This window comes from Eleutherodactylus coqui, chromosome 6, assembly GCF_035609145.1.
Source record: "Eleutherodactylus coqui strain aEleCoq1 chromosome 6, aEleCoq1.hap1, whole genome shotgun sequence".
Classification (NCBI taxonomy): domain Eukaryota; kingdom Metazoa; phylum Chordata; class Amphibia; order Anura; family Eleutherodactylidae; genus Eleutherodactylus; species Eleutherodactylus coqui.
The window spans coordinates 6,167,235-6,182,967 of record NC_089842.1 but is presented as its reverse complement, the minus strand read 5'-3'; the positions used below and the strand labels follow the sequence as shown (position 1 = coordinate 6,182,967).

The 15,733-nt window shown below is 48.4% G+C and overlaps 1 protein-coding gene across 2 annotated transcripts in view; it reads right to left on the bottom strand.

The window, feature by feature from the left end:
- MFRP (membrane frizzled-related protein) overlaps window positions 1–15,179 on the bottom strand; it is a 51,771-nt gene extending 36,592 nt beyond the window's left edge. The window contains exons 1-4 of one of the 2 annotated variants that reach the window (XM_066606097.1): window positions 15,057–15,179; window positions 13,052–13,219; window positions 8,437–8,539; window positions 6,977–7,090 (exon numbers count right to left, since the gene is read on the bottom strand). In XM_066606097.1, the coding sequence (XP_066462194.1) occupies window positions 6,977–7,090; window positions 8,437–8,539; window positions 13,052–13,210 (376 nt within the window). In that variant the 5' untranslated portion in view covers window positions 13,211–13,219; window positions 15,057–15,179. Of the gene's footprint in view, window positions 1–6,976; window positions 7,091–8,436; window positions 8,540–13,051; window positions 13,220–14,446; window positions 14,555–15,056 lie in introns of those variants that run through there. The other variant, XM_066606096.1, reaches the window with a different exon arrangement.
- Between the last annotated feature and the right edge of the window lie 554 nt (window positions 15,180–15,733).

The window sequence follows — 15,733 nt, the reverse complement described above, 5'->3', positions numbered from 1 at the left end:
TCGCCTCAGATGCACTCTGACAGAGATCAGGGAAAGTGCTGTTGGTGCTGGAGCTGCTATAGGGAGAGTGTTAGGAGTTATTTTAGGCTTCAAGAACCCCAACGGTCCTTCTTAGGGCCACATCTAACCGTGTGCAGTACTGTGGAGGCTGCTTTTTGCAGTGTTGCACTTTTTTTTTTTGGTATATCGGCCGTGCAGAGCATTGCGCCCTGCAGTAATAGTCCAGGGACAGAAGTGTGGAGGCAGGGACAGAAGACATATATTATTGATTGAATATACGCAGTGGTCCTTTTCCAAAAAATATTGGCAAAAAATTTATTTGGCCTGCCTGTCACTGTGCTCAGTGTTCTGGGTCCGTGTCTGCTGGGGGTAGTAGTTCTCCAAATTCATACGCAGCCAGCTAAGTGTTACAGCAGGCGTGCACCAAATTATTTCCTGGGGTTCTGTAAACGAAGTCAGCCTCCAACCACAGGCCAATAAGCGGCACATTTAATTACAGCGTTCTGTTTCTGCACTACTGCTAATACACCATGCTGAGGGGTAGGGGTAGGCCTAGAGGACGTGGACGCGGGCGAGGACGCGGAGGCCCAAGTCAGGGTGTGGGCACAGGCCGAGCCAGTGCGGTGGCCAGGGGTAGAGGCAGGGCCAGACCGAATAATCCACCAACTGGTTCCCAAAGCGCCCCCTCGCGCCATGCCACCCTGCAGGGGTCAAGGTGCTCTGAGGTGTGGCAGTTTTTCACAGAGACGCCTGACGACCGACGAACAGTGGTGTGCAAGCTTTGTCGCGCCAAGATCAGCTGGGGAGGCACCACCACCAGCATGCGCAGGCATATGATGGCCAAGCACCCCACAAGGTGGGACGATGCCCGTTCACCGCCTCCGGTTTGCACCACTGCCTCTCCCCCTGTGCCCCAACCTGCCACTGAGATCCAACCCCCCTCTGAGGACACAGGCAGTACCGTCTCCTGGCCTGCACCCACACCCTCACCTCCGCTGTCCTCGGCCCCATCCAGCAATGTCTCTCAGCGTAGCGTCCAGACGTCGCTAGCGCCACTGTTTGAGCGCAAGAGCAAGTACGACGCCACGCACCCGCACGCTCAAGCGTTAAACGTGCACATTGCAAAATTTATCAGCCTGGAGATGCTGCCGTATAGGGTTGTGGAAACGGAGGCTTTCAAAAGCATGATGGCGGTGGCGGCCCCGCGCTACTCAGTTCCCAGTCGCCACTACTTTTCCCGATGTGCCGTCCCAGCCCTGCACGACCACGTCTCCCACAACATTGTACGCGCCCTCACCAACGCGGTTACTGCCAAGGTCCACTTAACAACGGACACGTGGACAAGCACAGGCGGGCAGGGCCACTATATCTCCCTGACGGCACATTGGGTGAATTTAGTGGAGGCTGGGACAGAGTCAGAGCCTGGGACCGCTCACGTCCTACCCACCCCCCGAATTGCGGGCCCCAGCTCGGTGGTGGTATCTGCGGGGGTGTATGCTTCCTCCACTAAACCACCCTCCTCCTCCTCCTCCTCCTCCTCCGCAACCTCTGTCTCGCAATCAAGATGTGTCAGCAGCAGCACGTTGCCAGCAGTCGGTGTCGCGCGGCACGGCAGCACAGCGGTGGGCAAGCGTCAGCAGGCCGTGCTGAAACTACTCAGCTTAGGAGATAAGAGGCACACGGCCCACGAACTGCTGCAGGGTCTGACAGAGCAGACCGACCACTGGCTTGCGCCGCTGAGCCTCCAACCGGGCATGGTCGTGTGTGACAACGGCCGTAACCTGATGGCGGCTCTGCAGCTCGGCAGCCTCACGCACGTGCCATGCCTGGCCCACGTCTTTAATTTGGTGGTTCAGCGCTTTCTGAAAAGCTACCCACACTTGTCATACCTGCTCGGAAAGGTGCGCCAGCTCTGCGCACATTTCCGCAAATCCCACACGCACGCTGCCACCCTGAGGACACTGCAACATAGGTTTAATCTGCCAGTGCACCGACTGCTGTGCGACGTGCCCACACGGTGGAACTCTACGCTCCACATGTTGGCCAGGCTCTATGAGCAGCGTAGAGCTATAGTGGAATACCAACTCCAACATGGGCGGCGCAGTGGGAGTCAGCCTCCTCAATTATTTACAGAAGAGTGGGCCTGGTTGGCAGACATCTGCCAGGTCCTTGGAAAATTTGAGGAGTCTACCCAGATGGTGAGCGGCGATGCTGCAATCATTAGCGTCACCATTCCTCTGCTATGCATCTTGAGAAATTCCCTGCAAAGCATAAAGGCAGACGCTTTGCACTCTGAAACGGAGCCGGGGGAAGACAGTATGTCGCTGGATAGTCAGAGCAACCTCATGTCTATATCTCAGCGCGTTGAGGAGGAGGAGGAGGAGGGGGAAGAGACAGCTTGGCCCACTGCTGAGGGTACAGATGCAGCTTGCCTGTCATCCTTTCAGCGTGTATGGCCAGAGGAGGAGGAGGAGGAGGAGGATCCTGAAAGTGATCTTCCGAGTGAGGACAGCCATGTGTTGCGTACAGGTACCCTGGCACACATGGCTGACTTCATGTTAGGATGCCTTTCTCGTGACCCTCGCGTTACACGCATTCTGGCTACTACGGATTACTGGGTGTACACACTGCTCGACCCACGGTATAAGGAGAACCTTTCCACTCTCATTCCCGAAGAGGAAAGGGGTTCGAGAGTGTTGCTATACCACAGGGCGCTGGTGGACAAACTGATGGTAAACTTCCCATCCGACAGCGCTAGTGGCCGAAGGCGCATTTCCGCGGCCCAGGTAGCAGGGGAGGCGCAGAGATCAGGCAGCATGTACAGCGCAGGCAGGGGAACACTCTCTAAGGCCTTTGACAGCTTTATGGCTCCCCAGCAAGACTGTGTCACCGCTCCCCAGTCAAGGCTGAGTTGGCGGGAGCACTGTAAAAGGATGGTGAGGGAGTACGTAGCCGATCGCACGACCGTCCTCCGTGACGCCTCTGCCCCCTACAACTACTGGGTGTCGAAGCTGGACATGTGGCCTGAACTCGCGCTGTATGCCCTGGAGGTGCTTGCTTGTCCTGCGGCTAGCGTCTTGTCAGAGAGTGTGTTTAGTGTGGCTGGGGGAATCATCACGGATAAGCGTACCCGCCTGTCAACCGACAGTGCCGACAGGCTAACACTCATCAAGATGAACAAAGGCTGGATTTCCCCAGACTTCTGTTCTCCACCAGCGGACAGCAGCGATACCTAAGCAATACTTAGGCTGCACCCGCGGATGGAAGCATCGTTCTCTATCACCATCCAAAACGGGGACCTTTTTGCTTCATCAATCTGTGTATAATATTCCTCCTCCTCCTCCTGCTCCTCCTCCTGAAACCTCACATAATCACGCCGAATGGGCAATTTTTCTTAGGCCCACAAGGCTCAGTCATATAATTTTTGTAAACAATGTTTATACGTTTCAATGCTCATTAAAGCGTTGAAACTTGCACCTGAACCAATTTTTATTTTTACTGGGCTGCCTCCAGGCCTAGTTACAAATTAAGCCACATTAACCAAAGCGATTAATGGGTTTCACCTGCCCTCTCGGTTGGGCATGGGCAATTTTTCTCAGGTACATTAGTACTGTTGGTACACCAATTTTTAGGGGCCCTCGCCTACAGTGTAATCCAATTAATTTTTTGCCCACCTGCATTACAGCTGACATAACATCAGCTGTGATGGGCACTGCAATGGGATATTTTTATGTACCGCCGGTGGGTTCCAGGGAGCCACCCATGCCGTGGGTCCACAGGGAATTGTAACTGCATGTGTCCACTTCTAAAGAACCCCAGTCTGACTGGGGCATGCAGTGTGGGCCGAAGCCACCTGCATTAAACATGACATTATTACCTCAGCTGTGATGGGCAATGCAATGGGATATTTTTATGTACCGCCGGTGGCTTCCAGGGAGCCACCCATGCTGTGGGTCCACAGGGAGTTGTAAATGCATCTGTGTCCACTTCTAAAGAACCCCAGTCGGACTGGGGCATGCAGTGTGGGCCGAAGCCCACCTGCATTTCATCTGACGTTAGCTCTGCTGTCCAGGGCACTGCAATGGGATACATTTATGTACAGCGGTGGGTTCCAGGGAGCCACCCATGCTGTGGCTGCACACGGAATTCCCATTGCGGAGTTGTACCTGCCTGTGACTATTTATGAAAAACCCCGGTCTGACTGGGACATGCAGACACCTTGACAGAATGAATAGTGTGTGGCACATAGGTTCCCCATTGCTATGCCCACATGTGCAGCTCCTGATGGCGGTGGCACAGGATTATATTTCTCATTGCTTCTGTACAGCATTGTGGGCTATCGCCCCGCCCCTTTTAAAGAGGGTCGCTGCCTAGCCGTGCCAACCCTCTGCAGTGTGTGCCTGCGGTTCCTCTAGCAGACGCACTTATAAAGAGACATGAGTGTGGCGTGGCATGAGGGCAGCTGAAGGCTGGGCAGGGACACTTTGGTGTGCGCTGTGGACACTGCGTCGTGGGGGGGGGGGGGGGTTGGGCAGCATGTAACCCAGGAGAAGTGGCAGTGGAGTGTCATGCAGGCAGTGATTGTGCTTTGTTGGAGGCAGTGTGGTGCTTAGCTAAGGTATGCCTTGCTAATGAGGGCTTTTCAGAAGTAAAAGTTGTTGGGGGGGGGGGGGGGGGGCCCACTCTTGCCGGTATTGTGGCTTAATAGTGGGACCTGTGAACTTGAGATGCAGCCCAACATGTAGCCCCTCGCCTGCCCTATCCGTTGCTGTGTCGTTCCCATCACATTCTTGAATTGCCCCGATTTTCACAAATGAAAACCTTAGCGAGCATCGGCGATATACAAAAATGCTCGGGTCACCCATTGACTTCAATGGGGTTCGTTACTCGAAACGAACCCTCGAGCATCGCGAAAAGTTCGTCTCGAGTAACGAGCACCCGAGCATTTTGGTGCTCGCTCATCTCTATTCATAATGTCACTTGGTGCCAGTTCACACGGCTGTATTTCCACGGACGGCACAAAGCCCCATTACAGCCTATGGGACTATTCACAGGCACAGTTTCCTACACGTTCATGTGACAATAAAGCACTGTGTTTGCTACTCACGTACTGCGATGTGCAAGGTCCATGGAGATAAGACTCAGATTCAGGTGCAATTCCTGTACAGCCATGTGTATCCCTCCTAGAGGCTGGTTTACACGGGCCGATGATCGCTCAAAGATCGCTCAAATGACAGTCTCAGTGACGGCTTTGAGCGATCATTTTGCATAAAGTATTAAGTAGATACTCAGCTAGTTCAGTACCAATTAGATGTGTAAATGAAGCCTTCCATGAATGCAATTAATAGCCCCAGGCTCTTATCTGCGCTCAGATCCTTTGTTCTCCACGAGTAACACTGCTATCAGCACTCCCCGTGGAGAACTACTGATAAAAGTGAAGGATGATTTTTCGGTTGGACTGAATTTAGCGATCAGCTAGCAGTGTACGAAAAGCGGACGATGGGCGCACATTTACACGCATCGATTATCTCTAAAACGAACGCCGATTAGCGATTTTTTAGCGATCATCGGCTGGTATAAATGGGCCTTTACACATTCAAATCTGCACTGGAAGCTCCACTGGCGCAGATCCAACACGCTATTTCATCTAGGAATTTTTTAGCCAGCATGCCAGAAGCTGGACAGACCCCGTTAGAGTCAATGGGGTCCATCTGACTCCGCTCGGCTCTGGCAGGTGCCGGATGTGGGGGCTCCACTAACTTTGTTGTTCAGCTCCAAGGAGTTAAACAACAGAAGTGCAAGCACAGGTGTGAATGCCCATCAATGGTTATGTCTTACAGGTGAACTATTCTCCACATGTATCTATCGCCCAGTAGCCCAAACCCCTGCAGCACACATCAAGGGCAAAGTAATTGTTATGCTGAAAGTCATATACTCTAGGAAGATAGCAGATATATACAAGGCACATCATAGGACAAGAGTGGGGCACAAGTAACGGCAAATCCTCCAAGTCTGAAAACAAATCTAGGGTATAGGTAGGACTTTTTGGCCATCATGCATTTCTCCCACCCTTACCATAAACACGTATCTTTGGATAGGTAGAGAGTACACGTTTAATGAGAAGGAGGAATAAGCCACTGCCTTGCCCATACATGTGGATGTCTTGGCTGATCCCACTACATTCACAGTATTCAGTCAACTATTATTATAAGTAAATAACTAGGTTTGTAGGGTTCGGCTTTGTTGACACTAGCCTGCAAATTAGCCCATGTTGGCCAAACCAGGCTTTCTACCAAAAGTAAGAGCAACCCATCTATAGATAAGAATCCCCTGACAGCAGCTAATTTGCATACTCTTTCCCATGGCGCACTGCCCAAAATTAAGTCTCCATACACCCACTGTGTCTCTTCAAGGAGAACTAGTATCCGACTGAGGTGTATCTATGGCAGCTCATTCGCCCAACCAGTACTCTGCTATGTACCAATAGGGGCCAAGAACCCCCAAACAACTGTGTATTGTTGGGCTGTTCTTCCTTTTCTATGAGTCTCTCGTTTGTCTGACATGAGATCATTTCCATACGTTTTCCCATGGTAGGGCTCTTCAATGAGAACTATTTACCCCCCTTTCGCTGAGCTGCATCTAAGGCACCTCAACCAGCCAACCAGAACCTGCTTTGTACTCGGGAGGGCAAAAACTCTCTAACAGCTTTCTAAAATGGGTTCAACCTCTTTTTACAAGTCTCTTGTTTAGCTGACATAAGCTAATTTGCATACTTTTCCCATGGTGCATTGCCTGAAAATAAGTCTTCATATACCTGCTGGATCTCCTCAATGAGAACTAATGCCCCCACTGTTCACACCAGCATGTCAGCCTCTGCCTGTTGGGCATATTTTAGGTCCCTTGATGATCATGGAGGCCACTAGTCATCTATTTATTCCTTATATGAAAGATGAAAATCAAAGAACTCATAACTCACTGTTCATCAGAATCCCCATTGTCAGGCTGAAGATCAACACAAAGACCAGAATAATGGCGGTAATGATGAGTATGTGGAGGCGATTCGCCTGAAGTCTTCTGCTCTGTAAAGAAACTAAAGAGAGAAAAACTGATATTGCCTTTTTACTAAGGAAACTCAGCTACTCCCACTATACGAATGTAATGTGCCCGGAGGGCGGGACACGAGCGGAGGATATCCCAGGATTGCTACAACATTTGGATAGATTAAATGTTGCTCTAGAGTCAAATACTCAATATCTTATATGTGGGGCGGGGGAAGGATTCACTGGAATGGGAGTGAGCCGCAGTAAGCCTCAATCAGTTGATCATTGGGGATGCCCATTGGTCTGATGCTAAGGACTAGTGCTAAGTGAACCAAAACAATCCAACTCTGTTTCAGGTCTAACTTAGGTAAAAGTTCTGTTGGTGCCAATCTCCGGCGGTTCATCTCATCTGAACCTGCTCAAATTCTTCTTCTTCCTTCTTTTTTTAACAAAGAAAAAAGACAAAAAAGAATAAAAAAAGGAAGAAAAAGAAGAATAAAAAAGAGAAAAAAAGGAAAAAGGAGGAAGAAAAAGAGCTAAAAAAAGAAGGATTGGAAAAGAACAAGAAAGAAGAAGGAAACGGAAAAAGGAAAAAGAAGAAGAATAATTTTCCTTCAGTTTTTTCCCGTCTTTTTCATTATTCTTTCTTCTCCTTTTTCCCCTCATTACTTTGTCCTATAAGCAGCTCTTTGGTACTTTGATGCCCTTCTGACTGACCGGTGAGTCTTATATGGGGCTTTAATGGCTCAGTGTTACACACCAGTTTTATGGCGATCTGTGAACTACTGCTTGGTTCAAACTAATTCGGACCGAATTCAGTGAACCGCCAGAACCGAACTTTTGAAGTTTGCTTATCACTACTGAGGACAAGTCTTCAATTTTAAAGTCCCAGAAACCTCTTTAAAGTCTTTATTTTGTAACTTTTGCTCATTGTATTCTCCCATCAGAAGGACATGTTTTGATCCCCATGAGTCTGCGGCTCTGGCAGCGGAGGGACACGCCGACAGATGGACTCTGTCATACAATAACAATGACGCTTCTGGAACGTTCCGACAGTCTTGGCAGCTCAATGTCAACTCATATTGGAAGGACTTTAGCCTGATGATTATATCAGTCCGCTTCACCCTGAGAGACAAGCTGCAAGATCTGCTTTGTGGATCATCTCAAATAATGGGAAATGCACCTGCTGACCAACCTCCTCCCCCCCCCCCCCCCGCCCCCTTCCCGACCGCTGTCATGTCTTCTGTATCTTCCTTACTGTTTCCCATTTCCGCTCTACAGTTATGGCTTCCCCTTATTATGGCCCTGACTCATTCAGAGTGATTCGTCGGCTGATTCGCTTTAGTAAAAGTTCTCAAACTCTGTGATCAGATTGTACTTTTTGGGTTTTCCTTACCGGTGCGGACCTGACAGGAATGTGGGACCAAATCTCGATCTGCAGATGATCCTGTTGTTAAGAGCTCAGATCCAGGGTCAAAGACGAGGTTGCAGTACTTCACCTGTCGCAGAGGGAGAAACTCATTGACATCAGGACCGAATGACAAGAAGACAATAAACTCCTCAACATTCAAATTGCAACACCAAGAGGGAAAAGTCGTGGAATTATGGAAATCGCAGGATCAGTAGACCTGTTAATGATATGCAAATGTCAAAAAAACGAAACTCAGTATTAGAAACATCTTTACTTAATTAATGGCTGCTATCAATGAGGTTACTAATGGGGAATATTCCGCCAATCTTCAGGATTTTCTCCTCGCAGCTCTTTTTGTAATTGTTGATCGATGCCATCCCAGATGTGCTTGATGGGTCTGGAGACGCTACAGGCCATGGTAGCACATTTAGGCCAGCCAGACCAATGTCCGGCTATCACAGTGTCTAAGACAACAGCGGGGCTCCTCGCTGGAGAGCACGGGCCTCCATTCCAGCCTCCATTGTCATCTTGCTCTGCACCATAACAGCCTTGGAGAGGGAGGTGTGAAGTCAATGGGACACCAGTTGATGGACGTCTGTCTGGTAGCTCAATGTTGTGTCTTCTGATGGTTTGTGTAGACCCTGTTCAACAGGCTCAGGATGTGACGTTCAGCATCGCTCGCAGTACAGAATCCCTTTGCGCCATTCTTCTAATCTGACAATCCGTACATGCAGAGGTTCGCCCCTCTGCACCACTTGCTGCCATTTAAGTTAGTTGTCGTTCACCCAACCACTGGGACGCACAACCTTAAACAGGGCTGACATCCCGGCTTATGGGGGCAGTGACCGGTCGGAGTGATAAACCAAAGTCTCTCCGTTCAAGGATTCTGTCCCTCACACGACTGTATGCGTAAGTCCTGCGTGAGTCACGCAGCGTTATACTGCTGTGGAGCCAGTGGTGGTCTGACCTATCGCCACGTAGGGCAGCCATATAGTTTTGCGCACGCTGTCATGCTCAGATTTCCTGATGGTTTTTTTGTTTAAATTTCCCACCCTGACGCTTCACAACATTGATGACTATGCATCCATAGGGAACAATGGGTCCTTTTTTGCGCTTGCATATTACGCCATGTATACACGCAAATGGGAGCCAAGCAGTGTAAGGCAATTTATTGGACTGCCCGTCAATTACCGTGTGTCATGTGGCGTAATATGCTATAAACTTACACTTGTGTGCTACAGCCCCAGTCTGCATGGAGACGGCTGGACTGTGATCGAGGAGAGCAGCGGCAGAGTCACTCCCCGGACCTCAGACAAGCCCGGGTCAGCAGTAGCAGCAATTCCTGTGCAGTGCAACCGTAAATAAGGCCGACCTCAATTCAGGCACTGAGATAAGTCGATCAGAAGATAAAACAGTTGCTGCGCTCCAGGGGTGCGGTGTGAGAACATCAATTCATGTAGAGTGATATAAAAAAATGGGACTGTCAGTGATGTTTTAGAGGGTTCAGTGTCCAAGAACCCCCAGAAACCCCAGTTGTGCCTTGAGATTATCACAGATGTTGTAGACAGAGTCCTGACTTACTCATCTATATATATAAAATTGAATGTATGCGTGTCTGTCTGTCTGTCTGTTTGTCCTTTATGCGCTACTACACCATTCATCCGATCGCCATGAAACTTTGGGAAGTTGCTGAGTACACTCCTGGGAAGATTATAGGCATAGTACAAATATCCTACGATAGGTGGCGCGCGTGCGAGCGTCGTCGACAGTTACGACCCCCCCACGTAGATCGTTCGATTTCCATCATTGCCACTAATTCTCTCACTTCCCGATGTTGTAGAAACATGAAATTTGGCACGAGCATTGATTATCTCATAAATAGGAAAAGCGAATGGGTCCCAACTCCATTATTCAATTCTATGCGCAAAAGAATCAGCGTCCAAATTTTACGTACGGAATCTAATTTTCTCGCTTCCCAATGTCATAAGCTCCAGAACACAAACTAAACAGGACATAGTGTGTCACTTACTAAGGGTTTATGCACACAGGCTACACAAGTTCCATCAGACTGCAATATGGGCAGAAGCCACGTGGGAAAAGAACCCATTCATTTGAATGGGTTCATGCAGACAAGTGATTTATCACTCGGACCGATGGTTCAAGTTTGAAAATTCACTGCATGTTTTATTCCTAAGCGACTATCGCACAAGAATAAGACTTGTAATGCATGGTGTCTGGCACATTGGACAACATACTGACAAGGTTTCTATGTGCTGTCCAATGCAAGTTGAGAATCTCAGGTGCAACTCGCAGACGTCCGTGTGCATACAACCTCCCTCAGACCAACAGCTCTTCCCACAACACCCTTTGCACTGATGATTCTGTTCAGTCTGCTGCACATGAGGCCTCTAAATAGCCAGGTACCCCATGAGCCTGTTTCTCTCACAGCTCTAAACTGGACCTAGGGGAGGAGGTGAGCTGGGACATCACCAATTGTGAATGGTGGCTCCTGTGTTATCTATATATAGGTGCCATCTCTCAGTGTAATCCTGTCTGTGCAGGGAGGGGAGGAGGTGAGCTGTGACTATTGTGAATGGTGGATCCTGTATTATCTATATATAGGTGTCACCTCTCAGTATAATCCTGTCTGTACAGGGAAGGTAGGAGGTGAGCTGTGACTATTATGAATGGTGGTCCTGTGTTATCTATATATAGGTGTCTCCTCTCAGTATAATCCTGTCTGTACAGGGAGGGGAGGAGGTGAGCTGTGACTATTGTGAATGATGGCTCCTGTGTTATCTATATATAGGTGTCTCCTCTCAGTGTAATCTTGTCTGTACAGGGAGGGGGAAGGTGAGCTGTGACTATTGTGAATGGTGGCTCCTGTGTTATCTATATATAGGTGTCTCCTCTCAGAGTAATCCTGCCTGTACAGGGAGGGGAGGAGGTGAGCTGTGACTATTGTGAATGGTGGATCCTGTATTATCTATATATAGGTGTCACCTCTCAGTATAATCCTGTCTGTACAGGGAAGGTAGGAGGTGAGCTGTGACTATTGTGAATGGTGGTCCTGTGTTATCTATATATAGGTGTCTCCTCTCAGTATAATCCTGTCTGTACAGGGAGGGGAGGAGGTGAGCTGTGACTATTGTGAATGATGGCTCCTGTGTTATCTATATACAGGTGTCTCCTCTCAGTGTAATCCAGTCTGTACAGGGAAGGGACGAGGGGAGCTGTGACTATTGTGAATGATGGCTCCTGTGTTATCTATATATAGGTGTCTCCTCTCAGTGTAATCCAGTCTGTACAGGGAAGGGAGGAGGGGAGCTGTGACTATTGTGAATGGTAGCTCCTCTGTTATCTATATATAGGTGTCTCCTCTCAGTGTAATTCTGTCTGTGCAGGGAGGGGAGGAGGTGAGCTGTGACTATTGTGAATGGTGGTCCTGTGTTATCTATATATAGTTGTCTCCTCTCAGTGTAATCCAGTCTGTACAGGGAGGGGAGGAGGTGAGCTGTGACTATTGTGAATGGTGGCTGCTGTGTTATCTATATATAGTTGTCTCCTCTCAGTATAATCCTGTCTGTACAGGGAGGGGAGGAGGTGAGCTGTGACTATTGTGAATGGTGGGTCCTGTATTATCTATATATAGGTGTCTCATCAGTGTAATCCTGTCTGTAAGGGAAGGGGAGGAGGGGAGCTGTGACTATTGTGAATGGTGGGTCCTGTGTTACCTATATATAGGTGACTCCTCTCAGTGTAATCCTGCCTGTGATGATAATGAGATGACAGCTGAGAGGTTTTCTCTACACAACAAGAAGTAGCAGACTATTATTAGTGGTCAGTGTGAGAACTGCAGGATTTCAGGATTCTTTTTAAATATAGATCCGGACATCGAAAAGTAAAAAAAAATCAAATGTTCTTGAATTTTTAACATAAAACCGTGATTGATGCACAATGTTGTTTCTGTCAGCACTTTCCTTTTAACCCTTTCACACAGCCCAATATATATAAGGAATTGGGCAGCATGGTGGCTTGGTGGTTAGCACTGATGCCTTGTGATGTTGAGATCTGGACAGCATCTGCATGGAACCTGCATGTTTTATCTGTGATTGTGGGTTTACTCCAAAAACATGTTAATAAGTGAATTCAGACAAAACTGTATGATGTGCAGAACATGTATATGCTATGTAAATGAGGAGTGTGAGGGGGTGGGCCGAGGCGGTTCCGGTCACGGCGGGTGTCAGCGGTCTTTAAAAAAAAAAAGGCTATTCATAAAAGGACGCGAGCGCGTCGGGGCACTGGGACGTCCGGATCCTCGGTTACGTGGTAACACTTTACTACATGCATGGCACAGATTGGTTGCGCCTCTCGTAGGATGGTCTTCTTCAGGGACGTCCTATCTGCCGTGTGTTCCTCTTGTATCGATGCTGCATTCATTTCCGTTCTGTTTTGTAAATACTTTTATTATATTCTCTCTAAACCTTTCTTTAATGGCGGACGTTTGCGGTCCGGGCTCAAACATTCATTTTTTGGGTTTGTTATTCATGAAAGGAGTCAATGAATGATGGGAAGTTGAAGTGGCAGCTTTGTACCTTACCTCGTCATCGGGCATCCCGTAGATGGAGATGCGGCCATTGTCACTCATCGGCTGCTCCTGCTGTATCAGTTCTGCATCTCCGGATCCTCCGGCCTCTGGGTTAGAAGGATGCAGAGTGACCCAGCTCTGGATGTGCCTCGCGATGGTCATGAATGGCATAAAAAGATTCTGTAAGACAAGTGGAGGGTCGCATGACGGCTCCGAAGGGAAGCAGAATGGAGCCACTTTTCTCTTGTCTCGTGGCTTCTTGGACGTCTCACCACATTACATGCCGGGACTCTACATGGAAGTTATGAGCTTTGGTTTCTTGGTGTGGGACCCCTGAGCCATCACCGGTATGAGGGTCCGCACACAGCGCAAATCACTGCAGCATTTTTTGCATAAATTCTGCCTCTAAAAACCGCAACAAAATATTCGTCTTTCTGCTGCGGCTTTTACCACGGATTTGCGCACTGATTTAGTCCCGTCAAAGGGCAAAATCCGCATGCACAATTCCATCACATTGCGGCTTCAAAAAGCAACATGTCGCTTCTGGATGCGGAAATGTGATTTTGCCAATTGACAAAGTTAATCCGAGAGTTGGCCCGCGGCAAAAATGGCAGATTTTGCAGTGGTTTTCATAGCCAGAATTCACATGGAGAACTCAGCGAAGTATTCGCCCTCCAACACTAAATGTCCTCAAGATTACCGGTGATTCTTTAAAGGGAACTTGTCATGTTGACCAGCTTGATGGTCACAGAGCAGGAGGAAGGTGTGGCCTCATAAGAAAAGGGGCATGGCCTTAAAGCAACCTCTTGTGCCAAAAAAGTGTGCCAAAATTTTGCCACAAAAAATTGGCTTAAAGGGGTTGTCCAGTTGTAAACTATTGATGGCCTATCCTTAGAAAAAGCCCATCAATAGTGAATTGGTGGAACTGTCTGGGACCCCACTGTTTGCTGGATTGATGTTCTCATGCATTTCTTTAGGAAGTAGACATCTCTGTTCCCTCTGCAGTGGCCAGGCTCAGTATTGTAGGCCATTCACTTCAGTGGAATCTTTGCCTGTAATACTAAGCCGGGCCACTGCAGTGGTAATGGAGCTGTCTGCTTCCTGAAGAAATCATCTCAGTGCTCAAGCCCAGTGAACAGCTGATAGGCAGGGGTCCTCGGCTGCAGATGCTGTTAAACTGCTATTGATGGTCTATCCTGGACAGCAATAGTTTTGCAACTGGACCACCAATAGTTGTTACATTAGTTGAAATGGAAAAAAAAAACATCGCATCCGCATGCGAACTGAATAGCATGTGAGCGCAATGCAATTTTTTTTTCACGCACCCATAGGAAATTCTAAGCGATTCTTGAACAGATTTGCCCCAAAATGGGACACGCTGTGATTTGTTTTTCAATCTCGCATTACCGATGCCAGCATAAAATCCATCCTGTAAATTAACCGATTGAAGACCACGGGTTCGTTTCACACGCGATTTCTGTGAATTCATGAACAGCACTCATTCGCTTTCCTCATCCGTGTAAGTACGGCCTCCGACAGGGTTGGTAAACCCGCCCGTCGTCTGCATTGTGCTTGGCACTGAAATCGCACAACTTGCAATCTGTCAGGAGATTTATGACTTGCCACTTAAGTTTCCTCCTTATCAAACTCCCTCTGACTTCACTGGTGCCTCCATTCTCCCCTCCCATTAAAGGGGTTCTCAGGTTACTAGACAAACCCCTTTTTAATAGGACCCCCTGTATTAAAATAATAAAGGCTACCTAATTACTGTAGTGCAGCGGGGCCGTCTGCTGAGCGGGCGCCCGTCACCCCGTCTTATAGTATCTCTTATTCCGCCATCTCCCAGACTTGCTGCGCTGTGGATGTGATGTTTACCCACAACCTTCCCTTCATCCACATCCCGCCCCTTGACTTTACATACAATGTATCTCTTACAAACTATGTAACTATTACAATGTAACTAAGTGATTGGCAGGAAACTATTAGCAGTAAGTTTTAGATTTCTCCTTCCACTTACTATCAGGTTATGTGAAGAGTTAATTCAGCAGCTGAACACGACCAGACAAGGTAGAGAAGGCTTGTGGTGGAGAATAGCAGTAATATCCGGGTCCGATCAGTCAGTAAAGGGTTTGTAACAGATAACGGTGTGCAACTGGGCCCAGATGAGCCTACGCTCTTCCATGCCTCTCACCCCTTGTATCCGCATCAGACCGGCGCACGCACCACAAAGTACTCACCAGTTTTAGATTCCAAGCAAACTTTGCTGTAGTTGTGAAACTTCCTAAGCCTTCTGCAGAGTGCCAAGGCAGAGCAGGGGGCTGCTAGAAAATGTGCCAGACGGTCTAATCCGAGTCAGGTGAGTAACCCTCCCTCTACTGAGGAGGAAACTACCTCCAATGTTTTCCATCGTGTCGGGATCTTGAATGTTTACTACTATGTTGTTCTTTAGGTTCCTCGCACGCGTCATCCTTTTACTATTGCGCGATTACGGAGAAAGATTTGTTGCGGCAAATCGGAAATGTAAATTGTTCTGTGCGTGAAATCATTTATACATACAGTGGATATAAAAAGTCTGCACACCCCTATTAAAATGTCAGTTTTTGTCATATTCACAAAGATGTAATCCGATATCTGTTTAATTCCACAGACCTTCAATGGGACTCCGGCTGGGCTTCGGCTGGGCATTCTTCTGTT